General features: G+C 41.8%; 1 protein-coding gene across 3 annotated transcripts in view; it reads right to left on the bottom strand.

Annotated features, from left to right (window-relative positions):
- The window catches only part of sema3fa (sema domain, immunoglobulin domain (Ig), short basic domain, secreted, (semaphorin) 3Fa), a 60138-nt gene that overhangs the window by 10808 nt on the left and 32966 nt on the right, over positions 1-16364 (bottom strand). For 2 of the 3 annotated variants that reach the window (XM_061687668.1, XM_061687670.1), the window contains 6 exons: positions 11367-11486; positions 9304-9393; positions 7134-7227; positions 5119-5238; positions 1584-1723; positions 475-589 (listed from right to left, as the gene is read on the bottom strand). In XM_061687668.1, the coding sequence (XP_061543652.1) occupies positions 475-589; positions 1584-1723; positions 5119-5238; positions 7134-7227; positions 9304-9393; positions 11367-11486 (679 nt within the window). The remainder of the gene's footprint in view (positions 1-474; positions 590-1583; positions 1724-5118; positions 5239-7133; positions 7228-9303; positions 9394-11366; positions 11487-16364) is intronic. The other variant, XM_061687669.1, reaches the window with a different exon arrangement.

The raw sequence follows: 16364 nt of genomic DNA, 5'->3' as shown, positions 1-16364 counted from the left end.
AGATTGTTTTTTTGTGTGCATGACTTCAGTAATGTGCAAGTCGCCACCTACAGGACTGGAGTGGAACGGCATCTAGGTTGTTGTTGAGTCAAGAATGGCCATGTTTAGGAGTGTTCGGCCTTGATGGAGGTCAACGTCTTACTGGATTACATTCTTTATAAATGAGGGCCGATTCTCATGAGAGATGATTGTCATGCTCCTGGATAATATGTGGCAATCAGATATCCCACAAGGGAAGTCACCCAAATAAGCCCCAATTGGAAGCAAGTATCCTGGACAGATGGGCGACGTTAAATGGTGATCACGTTTTGTCTTCGTTACCAAAATGTGGGAGGAGCATGTCGACAACGTTAGACGAGCATTTTGAGGATTCGCCATGACAAAGGCTGTGCGGGGTCCAGCACTTTATTATTCGATCGATACAAAAAGGTGTCACGTGACGTTTACTTTGTGCCTGTTTGTGTGTAGACTCACTGAGCTCGTCAAAGTGCGTCTCGACACCGTCGGCTCCAGCCACCGAGCAGATGAGACGGGCCTTCAGAAAAGTGCTCCACTTGTTCACCAGACAGCAGTGGCCGCCGTCGTCATTCTGCAGGGACGCAAGGCGTACGGGTTATCCATCGGGACGTTTCCATCGCGGCGTATCCACGTCTGACTCACAGCTGCGCGAGTAAGTCGAAGCCGTTCAAGCTAAACGCGCTGGCTCCGCTATTGCCGTTGGCCCGCTGGAACAAAAAACAGCTCTGCGTTTCAACTGGGCCCATGTGCGCGAGGGAGGTCGGCCAACTTTTACTACTGAGGTAGGGAATTAAAATGAATCACAGGCTGGAAATTATGAACTTCGTTCACGCCTTTCACCCCGTCCGAATGATTTGCACTGGATGAAGTACACGCAGTCTCTCTTTGACACTGGGAGACTTAATTTTACCATCTTGTTGCCTTAAAAGGGAAATTAAAAGGCTTATTCAAAAGTGTTTATTCAAAACTGTATTTCACTGCATCATAAAACTTGACAAGTGTCCATGAAGAGCCTTTTGAACATGCGGCCAACAACATCCCTAACAGACGGTATTTGGACAAAAACAACCATAACGTCACTTGGTTATCGCCTCTGGATGCAAGATGTGAACTGAAGTCAATTCCCAACTCTTTCAAAAGGAACCAAAACAACAAGATGATTTCCAACCTAAACTGTTAAAGCAAACAGCTGCGATTTGCTTTCCTGTTCTGACGACCAAACACATAACAGCCAGTCCAGTGTGAACTATGTTTATTGAAGCAGAGTACATACAAACCGATAATCAGGGCTCATTTTAACGTTTTCCTCTCTCCTATGATCCAAGTGAGCAAAGGCGTGATTATCATATGTTTCTAAAAGATTATCTTTAATGATTATCCTGTGGTGTGGGATGTGTTATGAGTGAATTTTCCTTCCCAATCTGTTGGAAAACGTTTTGGGTTGACACTTGTAAATGTTAAATCGGTTCGATATTTACAATATCCCCCCCCATCATTACTTGAGTTCCTCACATTTTGAAAATCAGTAAAGACGTTAGAAATCACTGCTTGACGCAACAACTCACCAAGCAGATCCGCCCGATTCTGGACTGGCTCATGGGACTCTGGCCCATCTCGGTGGCCTTCTCGCGGAAGAAGAAGTAGAGCTTGTCGTCATTCTTCTCGGCGCTGTCGGGGATGAGGTGTGCGTGGATGAATGTGGGGTCTAGAAAAACGGAAAAGCACGTAAAGTGGAGGAAAATATTAGCCTTGAACAGGTGGCATACGACCAATACCAAGATGCCGATGCATTTGACAGGCAGAAATAATGAACACGGCAGCAGAAGAGATGTTCGTAGTTCTTCGAGGATAAAAACTTGAGCATTTAATACAAGTAATAAAAGGAATAGAAGGAAGTTGCAGACAAAATTCTGGAGCTGCCGTGTTTAGGAAAAATTGCTCGATTTGATACGACACCGGATACCACAAGCGTCTTGAATTGGCGGTCAAACAGAATCGGTAGGCTTACTTTGACGTACAATAATAATAAGATGATTGTAACCAGGAGACAGCTGACAAGAAACTGACCAAACCTAAGAACTGAGCCTAGAATAACAATTTATTGGCCCATAGGAGGGAGGATTGAGGTTTGGGTCGCTTTTAAAACACGCTATTTGGCCCCAATAACAATTTGTATGATTACTGAGGGCGGAGGAATCATTGCTGTTTCTCCCTTTTACTGTGCCATAATCCACCAATTCATTTTGTCCCACCCAGCAATGGTCAAAATGGCTTTATAGTGTACATTTACACTGATCCACTAAATGGGACACCCAGGAGAAGGTGCCCCTCCCACCTATCTAAATACAGGAAATAGCGAGGTCACACGCACGCATTGTCCACTCATTTTTCAGCACTTTTGAGATCTATTTCCAAGCTTTTACCAACACCTTGCACAACGATAGTAAATGACATACAGGCATCATTGCTGTCTGAAAACCAAGTCTAAATATTGCGGCACTGTTTTAATCCCCACCGTCCTAAAAACAAAAGCTGTTCTTATTTTTGGACAAAATATTTGGCAATAGATGGTTTTCACTGGACAGCAATGTGAGTATTTAGTTTTATGCAGTGCGGCGCTCCAGTGGTTAGCATGTCTGCCTCAATGTTTTTCTCAATGTCTTTATGTCTCAAAAGTGTTCTCTGTCAATTGACTGTCTGTTGTCGTACTAGAGCGGCTCCAATTACCGGAGACAAATTCCTTGTGTGTTTTTTGGACATACTTGGCAATTAAAGATGATTCTGATTCTGAATCTGATTCAAATTCTGACGTCTGGGCTTGAAATTTCGACTTGAGCAGCAGATCGTTTTAACGAGGCATGACCTGCTCAGTTGGGCTAAAAAAAAAAAAAGTCAGGTAAAGTGTGTAATAATTCTAGATCCTTGGGGTATTTTAACTATTTTGGGGTGTTAAAAAGTCAAAGACCACCGTAATATGTTTGTTATTATTCTTCCGACGAATTATTTGCCTTTTTGAGGGCCTCAACATTCCTGAAAAGTCACCAATTATTGCAAGCACGTGTAGTCTGGTAATAATGTACACATCGTCGGTGTGCCGAACACAATGGCGCAAAACTCACTAAGCAGCACCTATTGGAATGTTTGTAAAAATAAGCCATAAAAAAATAAAAATTCAACCAGTTTCAACGATCGACACAAAATTGGGTGGACACGTCTACCGTAACGGGACACACAAAAAATTCTCCATTCTCATTTTCATTCTCATTCCATGCTTGAAATTGTAAAACGAAGTCGACTGTTTTGGTTTAAAGCAGTCATTTTGCGTGAACACAAGGGAACTGTTTTAAATTGTGAAATTGTTTCTCCTTAAATTGAAAATGCCATCACGTTTCAAACCTTTAAAATGTTCGCACCTGTGGCCAACATGCATTACGTACATGACTTATGAGTGGGAGTCAGGTGTCCCGATTCCATGGGCGAGCATCAGGGGAGTGAGTGTCGTCGTGGGCGACAGGGTCAGGGGAAAATTTGCGAGAAGAAAGACGTCGACGGGCGAGGCTGTGATTGAATTGGCAACATCGAGTGATGACGCTTTCCCAATGGTGGCTCATCAGCTCTATGAGTCCTTCTTGACATGCTGTCAAATTCCCGTGGGGGCTGACCTTGTTGTCAACTTCTGCAGACATGCGCTCAGCAATTAGCAAAGAGCACTTTTAGAGTAACTGAGTGGATCAGTGTGCAACCAACTTATTCCTACAAGACGCCACGAACCACAGAAAAATGTGCCAGGAAAAGGTGCTTTAAAAAAAAAAAAAAAAAAAAGAGAAATTGTTCTTTATATATTAAAATAAAAATGTGTTTTTTTTCTCTAGGTACTCAGGCTTCTTTTCACATCCCAAAAACACATAGTACAGTGGTGCATTGAGATACAAGTTTAATTAGTTCCTTGACCACGTTCGTAACTTAAAGCGCTCATCTCAAATCATCTTTCCCAAATTGAAATGAATGGAAATGCTATTATTCTGTTCTAGACTCCCCCCCCAAAATTATAATGACTAAAATAAGACAAGTAATGACTTAATTAAATACAATTAAAAACAATTAAAGCGCTTTTGTCACACTTTCTCCTTCAATTGTACTGCTTTCTTATGTACACATGGGGGCAGTATAAGACACATACAAATATACTACTGAAGGCTAATCTCCTCTCTCATCTTCTCAGTACGGCAGTATTCGTTCATATCGTTCTTCCCAGAGGATAAAGAATATATGCCTGTGAGAACAGTAAACTCCCGCTATATTGCGGTTGATCACAGCTTTTTTTAGTAACTGTTATTACAGTTTTTACTCTATCTTTTTATATTGTTGGTACAATAATTTTGTGTTAGTCATTGCTATTGTTCTCTCTCTCTCTCTCGCTCAATAAATTAAATGCGTTTAAATGTATTTGTATTGTTTTAAGTGTATTTAAAGACCTTAAGAACACCCCACGATTGTTGGCCTGCGTGTGTTTATGGCCACTTCAATTTTGACTTGGTGTGCATCGCGTCTGCGCTTGTGCGCAGTGGAGCGCCACATTAGAGTTGGTTTAAAAAAAAAAAATTAAAATAGGTCTTCGCAAGGGAGGCTTCCATTAGCCACACCACAACCGATGCCTGGAACGTAACCCCAGCGATGGATTATTGTTATATGATCTGTCTATATATTCATATATCTGTTGCTTAAAAGGTCACATCACCACCACATAGAGAGATGCTAATTATTAGCCCGTGTGCCATTGTACAGTATGTTAGCATGAAACGAGCGGCGGCTATGTGGTTGTTTGAAATACACGTGTAATTCTCTTTCTTTTATATTTAGTTTGACAGTACCTTTCAGCTGAGCTACACTGAGCTACACTGCTTCACTGACGGCTAAATTGTCCACAAGTGCGATTGTGAGTTTAAAAGCTTCATTGTCTAAATGTGCTTGAGACAAGATTCAAACTCGGAACTTCTCACCTGTGAGGCAAACGTGCTAATCACTTGGCCGCCGCGTCACACGGAAGGAAACAATTGGTCAAATTAGTGCTGGCTGCAAACGTTTTCGTTGGGACATTACCGTTCAACCATCTGGAGTTGTACTGATCGGTCCGCATGGCTGTCTGCTTTCCCAGTGTACGGAAGATAGCAGAGTCTGTTCCCATGAAATCGATGTAGACTCCCGCATACAACTCGCCATCTGTTAAGACACACGCACACACACGCACTTAAAGAATTGAGGGCGTCGCCAAGGTGAAGTCAGACCGGACACAAAAGCGAAATAAGTCATCATGTGATCTGCAGGCCTTAAAAAGGCTAATCACTCAAAAGTGGCGTCACACCCGTCACATTTCATTTAAATCATCCCACAACATCGTTCCAAAGTGTCCCTGGTGCGTGATGGTGGTGATTTCCCCTCAAAAAGCTCAGAGCTGTGCCAAACTATATCACGATCTGCCTGTAGCACCACCTTTGGGTCAAACCCGTTGACCTGTCTACACTTCGGCCTAAAACACGCCTCGCACCCCCGTGAGGGCAATCAGCGGAATTTGGAAGAACAGCAGGATACGCAGAATCTATTGCAATCAGCTTGATTTAAGGGGGGTGAGACATTAAAACTTGATTGGCAGTTTTAACTGTCCTGTCACGTTGCGGGTCAAATTGACCCGTTTCAAAGTACAGTGGTATCTTTAGATAGGAGTTTAATTCGTTCTGTGAATGCACGTTTTTGTAATGTGTTTTTCAAATGAAGAAAATAAATGTTTTTGAAGAATATTTACTACTTCTATGTGACACGGACACCATACAGCCTTCGCATCTCAGGTTTGTGCTGTACTAGAGAAGTTGTACAAATGGACCCCAATATCGGACGGATGGGCGATGTAAATTTCACTCTCTTGTGTGCTTTATGAATGTATAGTAAGCAAGTGCAAAAGAAAATATGGCAATTCACAGTTTAGCCTGCATCAGTTGCAATTGAGAACACACACAATCACAAACAGAGGGCAAGAGGTCATGTCGGACCACCTGCAGGCCGACAACCAGACCACCCACCAACAGGGAAGCACACACGACAGAAAGATAAAAGAGTGACACAATTGCAGCTTTGCGACGTCCCATTATCTACGTGTAGGATATTCCACCATCTGTCCTAATCAGAGGGTTTAAAGTCAATCAAAACTGAGCTTTATTATCTTTTTAAAGACTGATTTTTTTGGGATAAAACTCTTGTGTTGGATTGCGCAAGTGTATCATTTAAGTGCAAGGTGAGCAACTTCATACAATACAGCCCTCATGTACAGCTAGCCGAGAAAGAATTATAATTTTTTTTTAAACCCCCCAAAATTACTGAATAAGCTGGGATAAACCATCAATAAGCATTTCCGGGGTTGGTTTAAAAAAAAAAAAAAAAAAAAAAAAAACCTAGAAAAAATTGGCAATACAATTGAGAGAAAAAAAAATCTCCGGATAGGTGATTGCGCAGGTGTCGAAACACGATTATGCGGGGGTCCACTGTACACATAGTGTGTAGCAGCTTAAGAGTTATCTGTATCTCTTAAACGGGGTAAACACATCGATAATCAGGGTGAATTTGCATTTTTCCACCCAATCAAAGTCAGCAAAGGTCTGATTGTCGTATGTCTCCGGACGATTATCTTGATCCATTATCCTGTGGTGTGGGCTGTGTTAGATTGATTTACCGTCTGATCTGCTCAGAAAACAATCGGAAATGTTAAACCTCTTCAATATTTACGATAGATTCTTGTGTGCGTGGTCAAGACCGACTCCATTATTCTACTTCTTCTTCTAAAACTATTCTTCTTTCTTCAGCACCATCTGGATGCCCCGTGGCACCGTACTGCCTCTCACAGGTCAGTCTTGGTACTACACGATTGTCGATTGCGATATTGATAGGTGTGTGGTGTGCTTTGTTAATCAGCTTGAGTACACCAGACACGAAAAGAGTAGCCAGCACATACTTGATGTTTTTTTCTTCGTCCTCATGTGCGGCGTCTCTCACGTTCTAAAAATTGTTAAAGACGATAAAAATGCATGTCCCGTGTTTTAGTGAAGCAAAAATCAACATTTACTTACTGATCAAAGCGGAGACGCTGTTCAGTTTGGGGTCAAAAGGACATTTTCCCTTCCCAGAATCCACTTTGCCCGGCTCAAGGCGGAAAATATATTCCTGTCGGGGGAATAAGAAAAGATAATGAATTATCTTCCCACTTCTCCTGTGACTTGCTAATAGATTTACTGTATTTGGACAATACATTTTGGACACGGGAAAAGGGGGTTGCTCCTTGAAGTTGCCGTTAAAGGTGTAGGGTTTTCAAAACAACACGAGTATCTAACTAAACAATGTGGAGTTTCGAATGCTTCGCTGCGACCCTGCAGGCACGACTGGATCTGCTGAGGGCAACGAAAAGCACACAAAGGCGGTTTTATCGGCGAGATGAAGGCGACGGAGGGGAAAAAATGCTGAGAGCCTTCCAAAAAAACACCTTCCGCTGCGCCTGTGATGTTAGTGGCTCAAAAGAGAACTCATTATCCCCACAGTGAAAAGAGGACATCTTTAACATCTGTGTCAACACTGGATCCGGGTGCACCGACAGCTCGTTCGGGTCTTCAAAGCCCGGGAAGTACAGCGATTCTGCCGCTGAAAATCCGCGTTTGTGACACGTGGCTCTACGACATTTGAGGGGCCAAGAAAAGGATGTGGAAAAAAAATGACGGCCGAACCTGAATCACTCGGTTGCATTTTACCTGAAAGACTTTATAAAACAAACCACGAGATGCAATTTACCATTTACGTCTTTGAATGTATTAAAGTTAAGTTAACTTTATTTTGGAATTGTGACTTTTTTTCTCTGAATACATTTTCTTTGTTTGCATAAAATTAAACTTTTTTTTTTTCTCTGTACTATGAGAAAAAGTGGTAAGGTCTCACTAGAATAAAATTGAGTCAGTGACATTGGATTTTTTCTTAATTTGTCTTTGTCATTATATTTTGCCCCTACTCACGTAACGTTCCAACTTTTTTCTCGTAATATTATGACACAGTGTTATTAATATTATTAAGTATTTCATATGTTACAATGAATGACAGCACCACACTGGCAAAATAAATAAATGAATAAATTAAAAGTCAGGAATAAAGTGGTGTAGGAATTTTACCATTCACTTGTTAAAATTACGATTTTCTTTTGTTAATAGTGATTTTCTTTCAGAACCTTTTACCATTATTATAAGAATCCTTTTTATGACATTACAAGAGAAAAGGTGAATGCACATTAATAAAACTGTAATTTTTATTAGTGAGTAGCATTAATATTTCTGTGAAATACTTTTTTCTTAATTTTTTTCTCTCGTTATATTTTCTCTGTACTCATGTAACACTCTCATTTTGTTCTTGTAATACTATATTGTGAGAAAATGCGACTAATGTTATGAAGTCTTTAATATGTCACAATTAAAGACTAGAGCCACACTGGCAATAAAAAAAACTGTAAAAATTAGGAAAAAAAGATGGAACACTACAAGAATAAAGTTGTGTGGCAATTTTACCATTCCATCTTTCTTCTTGTACATTGGGATTTTTTTCTTTCCTTGTAATATTTTTTTTCTTTGTTCTTTTAACATTTAACATCTTTTAACACAGTCACATTATGAGAAATAAAAGGGGTACTTCTCTTGAAAATAAAAATTGCATTTTTATAAGTGATTGGCTTTATTCTCTTCTGAGATGATGAGTCTTTTCTTAGTAAAAAACATTTTGTTGTTATATTTTGCCTTTAGTCATGTACCATTCCTAATTTTTTTCTCCAAATGTTATGAGGATATTGTGATTAATATTATTAAGTGCTTAATATGTTACAATGAAGGAGTAGACCAACACTGAAAGTAAAAAGAAAACTGAATTGTACGGGAAATACACAAAGACCTACAAGTTGAGTTCATTAAGATTTGGGTTACATTATATTAGGTGTTTTTGTTTTATTTTTTAAATGAATACATACATTTTTTTGGGGTTAAGAAACATCAGTTGTATTGCACGTTATTTGTAGACTGCCTGCAATTTAAGCCAACCTCTGTCATTTGATTTTCTCATTTGCACCCCAACGAAAATACGGTATGTCATGGAGAAGGCCGTTTATTTTACTTAAAGACATGCCATCACTACTCCGAAAGGGAGCTCTCCAGGTGGGCACCAGACTTCCAATTGGATTCTTTACAAAGTGCAGAGCCCTCTCTCAAAGCCCACCTTGGCCTCCAAAAGCTCTGACGTGGCACTCTGGTCTGCTGCCCGATTGGTTCTTCCTCCATATTTAGGGGCCTGGAGGTAGGAGGATCCCTAAAACACAGACATGGCACATTTGGCCGTCTCGTTACTGACACGTGACCGGCCGGAACAAAGCCGGATTTGTCCGGTGGACGATAATGACGCAAACAGAAGATCGGGGGAAAGATGGACAAAATGTGGGAACGGGGAAGGATTTTGAAAAAAAGAAAAGCGTGTCGGAAGGTGAAAGTGGTGCTTGATGTTGTGCGTGTCATGCAAACGTCATGCAGAAGACAGAGGGTCATCAGCTTTGGGTCCTTTCAGGGGAACATATTATGGTAAATATATATTTTTAATTGCTTGTTTACAAATCGTTGGGTCTCTGCAGTGCCTGCCCACCCATCAAGTGTGAAATTAAACAACCAAGTAAATCATGAGCCTATTTCTGAAATCGAGTCTGGGAGTGAGCCGTTCCGAAGTTTGTGAATTGTGTCGTCACAATTCATCAATTTAGATAATAAAGTAAGTAAATAAAATTGAACGCAACAGGATCCTTGATTATGATTATGTAAATGATTGCTGTTTTGGAATGAAGAATGGAGGAAGGCCAAATGTGGGCCGTAGGCCATATTTTTCCCATCCCTGTGGTAGAGGGTTCAGAAGGGTTGGCGACACTGACTGGCCGCTCTTTTTCGAGGCAGACGCTCTAACCAGTCGGCCACCGTGCCGCCCTGATTTGAACCAGAGTATGACAAATGGATCTTAACTGTGTTGTAATTCTTTATCCTCTGTGTATTTCAGCAGAAATTTACCAGAGACTGTCTATTAAGACACCAGGGAACTATTTTATATTGCGGAAAAAAAAAAGCATCATGTGTCTCCGTTAAGGGTGTAAAAAGCTGAATGAAAGCAGGCTGCCTGACCTTTAAAATGAAATGTGACCCCCCCCCATTTGAAGTATGAGACTAAACAGGCAGAGGAGTCGAAGGCGCGAGGCCGGCAGCTGCGTCCCGCCCACTGTCGGTCCGAGGAGGGGGCGGAGCTACGAAGGCGATGATGGATGAGAGGCTCCATCGGTAGTGATGGCTTTTCAGGGGCTCTTAGGCGGACGGAAAGACAGACATACAGAACCTGCTCTGTATAAAGAGGTGGATGTGGGGGATTACAGCCAAGGAATTAGCTGCATGTCCCGTCAGAGCGATATTACCAGCGAGATCGGCGCCTCTTAACCTGCGTGGGGGAAGACGGTAACACCCTGGCGACTGCTTTGCAATACAATAATAAGTCGTGTTTGGACAAAGACGTGCATACGGCTTAAGCTTCCAGAATGTTGTTGTCTTCATCACCTCGCTGGCCAATTATACTTTGATGGATTAGTGTGAGGATCCATTTATGTGGCAAATGCAGCGGACACATCATCAAACACAAACACCGTCCCCCTACGTCAACAAATTCTCTGAACATTTTCACTTTTCAAAGGCTAACACTGTAGCTTAGCTATTGGTTAAGTGTTTCAGAAGTGGCTTGAAAATGTCAGCTCTTCACCCGGCCATGCCTCCAGGTCATGGGAGTACAAACTCAGTGTGGGGGTGATATTACGTAAATTAGCACACAAGGGTCACTCACAGACGTGTCAGAAATGGGCAGAAAATAAAAGATTTACGTGGCTGTTTAATTTCACACTCAATGGGTGGGCAGGCACCCCAGAGACCCAGCTATTTATATACAGGCCATTAAATATAGTTTTTTTCCCCATAATAACTCACTGTTACATAAGAAACAGACTGTAGTGTGTTGGCACCCTTCACAAAGCCAACAACTGTATCAGATTGCATTGCTTGGTGGCAATTTGGTCGTAATGAAACTTCAGCAATGCAAGGAGATAGGAAGCAACAGAAAACGATGCAACAAAAGAACAGAAAATGAAACGGAGGACCGAGAGCAGAAGGGGCAGCCTGCCTCAGTGACCTGAGCTCGATTGACAGATACGGCTGTTAAAAAGGAGAGTAGAGTAAAGGTTAAGTCTCCAAGGAGTATTTGGTTACCTGCGACCTGCGTCCGCGGTCCACGTACGTGCAGATGGGGTTGTACGCTCCCGTTCCGCACACGTACAGATGAGTGCGGTTCCACGGCTCGATCAGACGGATGAAGTTCCCGCATTCGCCCTGAAGGAGAACATAACCGCGATCAAACACCGCTAACGGTATCTTTACACGTATTCGTATTTACGGTATGAACACACGGAACATGTTAGGTAAGAGACAGGAAGTGTAATTGTCTCATGGTCCAGCCACAACCTTTTATTGTATGAATTATTTTTTGCGGATCTTTAATTTATTGAATAACAGCGTACATTGTTTCTTATATTTTTTTTCTTTGACTGTACCAAATGTGAACTGTACCGTCGTCCCCTTAAAACCAAGTCCTGACCGGAACTTCATTTACAGGGCATCACGTTAGACCCCTACTGTTCCGCTATTTTGCCAATCACCATTTACATTGGCTTTGATACAACCTCCGAGGGCGAAAAATTCATCGGCTGCCTTGGTTCCCCACCAATATGTGTAGTTTCCTTTTGTGCAGAACAGCGAGCCGGAAAAAGTCAAATAAATCCCAGGCTTGAACAGTGCTGTGCAAAAGCAGCTTAAGATTAATCCCTAACCCCAAAATGTAATATTTTAGATTTGGTGATTCCTTGCTGCTCCGCTGTCCAGATATTTTATTTTATTTTTTTTTGATCCTACTGATAAACAAACAGATCATAATGAAAACATCCTGAGTGGAAGTAAAACAAAACAAAAAAAACACAGCATTGTCAAAAAGAAAAAAACTATTTGCATAATACATAATACCCCACTGGTGGTTAATAAGCCCTCTGCCAAGCTTAAAACCATCACGTCTATCATTTCCGCTGTTGGCTCGTTTGGCAGCTGTGTTCCACGCTCGGCTCCCAGATCACTCGGTGCTGTCAGAGAAAATCCAAAGAGCAGAACTGCGCAGCGTGCGAGGAGTGTCGGGGTCGGGACCGAGGGGAAACCCAATTTATTGTCCTGAAAAGATTTTGGCCCAAGCGAGCGGCAGTGCTGAGTGAAAAGATTCTACTACTTAATGTACTGGCACTTCAAAACGTGAGTAATGTGGTTTGTTCAGCGTGCGGATGACCTCAGTGGTAACGACGGCCACCGCAACACTGTTATATTTCCACGAGCAACGAAAGAGGTGCTGCGGGCAGTTTCATGTCTCAGTTTGCTCACTACGAATACGTTTGGGCATAGTAACATTTGCACATAATCGGTTCACCGATTAAAGCCCAGCAAAGACCCGATTATCTGACACGTCTAAAAGATGATACTGAGTTTGCTAAGGGACTTTATAACCCATTCAGAAATACTTCCGTTATCATTTTTACACTTATGTTTACACATCACCATGTATCCTGTTACTTTGAAGGAATTTCATTTATTTTCTGTGATATGAATTTTAGGATGAGACAGGTACGGGCATCATAAAAAACAAAACTAAGATTTGTGTTTGCAGGGAGGGGGATGAGCTATTTTTGGCAGTGCTTCGCAACACAACGGGTGTGTGAGTCTGAGGTTTCCTGGGACATACAGTATGTGTGTGTGTGTGTGTGTGTGTGTGTGTGTGTGTGTGTGTGTGCCCCCCTACTGAGAACATAGCGGGGATGATTGCCTTTGACCTCCCGCCTGCACCGACATCCCCTGTGAATTGCTTCTGAATTGTCACCATCTGTCTGGGCCCTAAAGAGCAGGTGAAGAATGCACTGAAGAGTTCTCTCCCGCCAGACGACGTTGTATTTCTTCTGTTTACTGATGACATTTCAAACCCGCACACACGGACTGCTCGTACAAGCAATGAGCGGCCGACACCAAGTAGCCGGAGGCTCAGAGAAAAAGAGAGGCGACGGGTCAGCGCACATGCACAAATGAACATTCCAGTTGGATAAACAGCAGCCTGTGCTTTCTACCTCGTCACTCCCCTCCACTTCGCTCCTTCCAATGAAATGTGTGGGTGTACCTCAAACGCAAAAGGATCTGGTTTTTCTATGCACTTCAATGATTAGCTTTCATCCTATACTGAAGTTAGAGGGGTAGGATGAACGTCGGTTTGCATGTGTGGATCATATTAACACTTCGGAGAGGTCTATAAGCTACAAAAGGCTAACTCTCCCGTTTTGTGCTTGTTGTTTGGACAGTGAAATGTGAAATGACTACAAGATCATGAATTGGCTTCCCGTTAAGCACCGAGGTGCCTTCCAGCTAGATTCCGAAAACATTCAGCATCCAAGGCAACACAAATGCACAACAAAATCTAACCTGACCTGAGATTTGACAGAGAATACGTATCATGGAAGCCATGTAACAATGGGATTTTCCATGTTTTAAGTGAAAAGTGGATGAGATCCAAATGGAATTGGTTTGACATCACAGCTCCTAGGCCGGCATGGCCAGACAAAAATAAATAAATAAATTCATAATTAATTTAAAAAGAAAACAACTATGACAAATCTACACAGTAGAAAATGTAAAAATAATTAAAAAAGAGGAAGTTATCTTTGCTGGGGTTAATTATTAAAAAATATGAGAGCCTACTTTTGCGGCATTGGAAATTTTTAAACAAAATGTAAAAAAAATATTTAGGGATTTTAGGATGACAAAATAGACTTATTTCAAGATATGTTTTTGTATATTAAATATATTGACCCATCAGTGACATAAGAGGATTAAAGGGGACAGATATTGATTTATGTACGTAATTATTTTTAATCCTATGTTGCAGGTCTGTTGTTACGTTGTGAAGTTTAAAAGGCAGCAAAAACAAAAAAAATAGGATGAACCTGTTGGCCTTATTATTGACGCACTCACTCACGCACGCACGCACACACACAAATATACTGTACAGTGTTCCCTCGCCACTTCGTGCTTCACGTTTTGCGGCTTCAGTGCTTCGAGGGTTTTTCCAAAATATTCATCCAAAAAAATAAAAATGAAAAAATGCAGCCATATCAGCAGCCATACTGCGGAAAGACGCGTTGTTTCATGTTGATGCACGAGAGAGAAGGTTTCCCTGCATGCCAAACAAAGAGATGAGTTGACTCAGAGGCTTTGTACATGCCTGTACTGTACTGTACTGTACTGTACATGCCACAGGCACTCATACAAGGCGCGTGACTGGTTCCCGCCGCGACATCGACCAATGAGAGCACGAGTGGATTTATCCCGCGAGCTGATTGGCTGCGCATCATCGCAGCCTCACCCAGCATCTTCACTTGTTGTGTCTCGCCAGTCTCGTCCGCGCTGTTGACTGTCTCGCATACTGTAACTTAGTGTTGTGTTCACGATAACTTTTTTTGTTTAAGCGATAACTTTGTTTGATTAGTTAAGCCCTTACAATGCCGCCTAAGCGCTGTGCCCCTGCAAAAGCAAAGTCAAGTGAGAGCCTCTCCTCCGCCACAAACGCAAGCCTCTTCGCCTCTCTCAGAAGGCAATGTTGATGAATGTTAATTACTGTATAAGGTTTTATAATTAAAGATTTAAGTAAATACGTGTACTGTTGTAATATTTTTCTCAAATATGTAAAGTACAAATACTGTTCACATATTTTAAACATTCTGGTACCCACATACACATACACGAAAATTCATAGGGTGGGGGGGGGGGCAAATCATACTTCGCGGTTTTTCACCTTTCGCGGGGGGTTCTGGTCCCCGTTGACCGTGAAAAACGACGGATCACTGCATATCTATTTGTGTGTGTAAAATATTTTTTCACAAGGTGTACTAAATACATCGACAGTGCCACAAGGGACTAAAAATGGGGTCAGAAAGGTGCTATTTATATATATTTTTAAACCCTCTTATTACATTGTGGGTCAGATTGACTGACTCACTGGAAGATTTTGCAAAATTAAATAAAAACTCTGCTGGCCTTGCTATTTTCTTTTCATTATACATACTGTATATTTTAACATATATTTTTAGAATTTACACGGTATACATTGACCCAGCAGTGACACAAGAAGCTAAAAGGGATGCGAACGGGCCTTCACACGTACTTTTTCGTGGCAAATTCCGAAATGATCATCAAACTTTGATTACATACAGTATACTGACCGCATGGCATGGAGAAAAAAAGCTTGGTAATTTTGAGTGCTTGGGGTACATTTGGTCAAATTCCTTAGTAGGAGTTGGTCAAGGAACAAGCCCTGTCATTCCCCGAAAATGGCTGCTACAAACCAAAATATCTGACTTCCTGTTCAAATCTGGGCGTGATCCTTGACATTTTTTCATGCATCCGGTTATGATAAACATGTCCACCAAATTTCATGTCAATCGGTGAAGCAGGTGCAGGCTTTTCTAACTTTCCAGGGGGCGCTACTGAGTGAGTGACTGAAAAACATACATTTTTACCAGGATACAGGATACAGGCGGTTTTACCAGGATACAGGCGGTTTGACATGTTGAGGCCCCCAAAAAGGCGATTCGTCGGGAGGATTATAATAAACAGCGATTCGAAGAGGGCCTGGGTCTTGGCCCCTAAATATACGTGTGTGCAATATGCTGTGTTCCCAATGTTCTACGGGCACGATTCCGTGTGGCCCATTCCGAGGAAATGCTCCCTCAAGTGTCATTGCGAGAAACTGTTTACAATCAGCAATCGACGCTGTTGCTATCATGGATGAGAGTGTGACAGCCAAGTGGCACTTTGGAAGAAGACCCCCAACCCCACATCGTTGGCCCCACTGATTTAAGCATTATTCTGAAGAGTAACAATTGGTTTGAGTTGAACTTGTCCTGACTGGGCCGCCCACCAGTCGCTATATCAAGGGTCACCTTGGCGATGAAAGAAATGCTAATCTCCTCCAAGCAAGTCAGTTGAAATTGTCTTTTTTTTTTTGTCATCAATACAAATCTTGTCCTGCGTTAATGTTCGTGACACAATTGACAAAAACATCTATCGCTCTTGCAACTGATCCTCCAGGTCTCATGAGATCGACCCTGCTTACTATTGAAGGTTATTAAA

Source organism: Phycodurus eques, chromosome 10 (assembly GCF_024500275.1).
Source record: "Phycodurus eques isolate BA_2022a chromosome 10, UOR_Pequ_1.1, whole genome shotgun sequence".
NCBI classification, from domain to species: domain Eukaryota; kingdom Metazoa; phylum Chordata; class Actinopteri; order Syngnathiformes; family Syngnathidae; genus Phycodurus; species Phycodurus eques.
The sequence above is the reverse complement of the archived record's forward strand: the minus strand, read 5'-3'. Positions and strand labels throughout refer to the sequence as shown.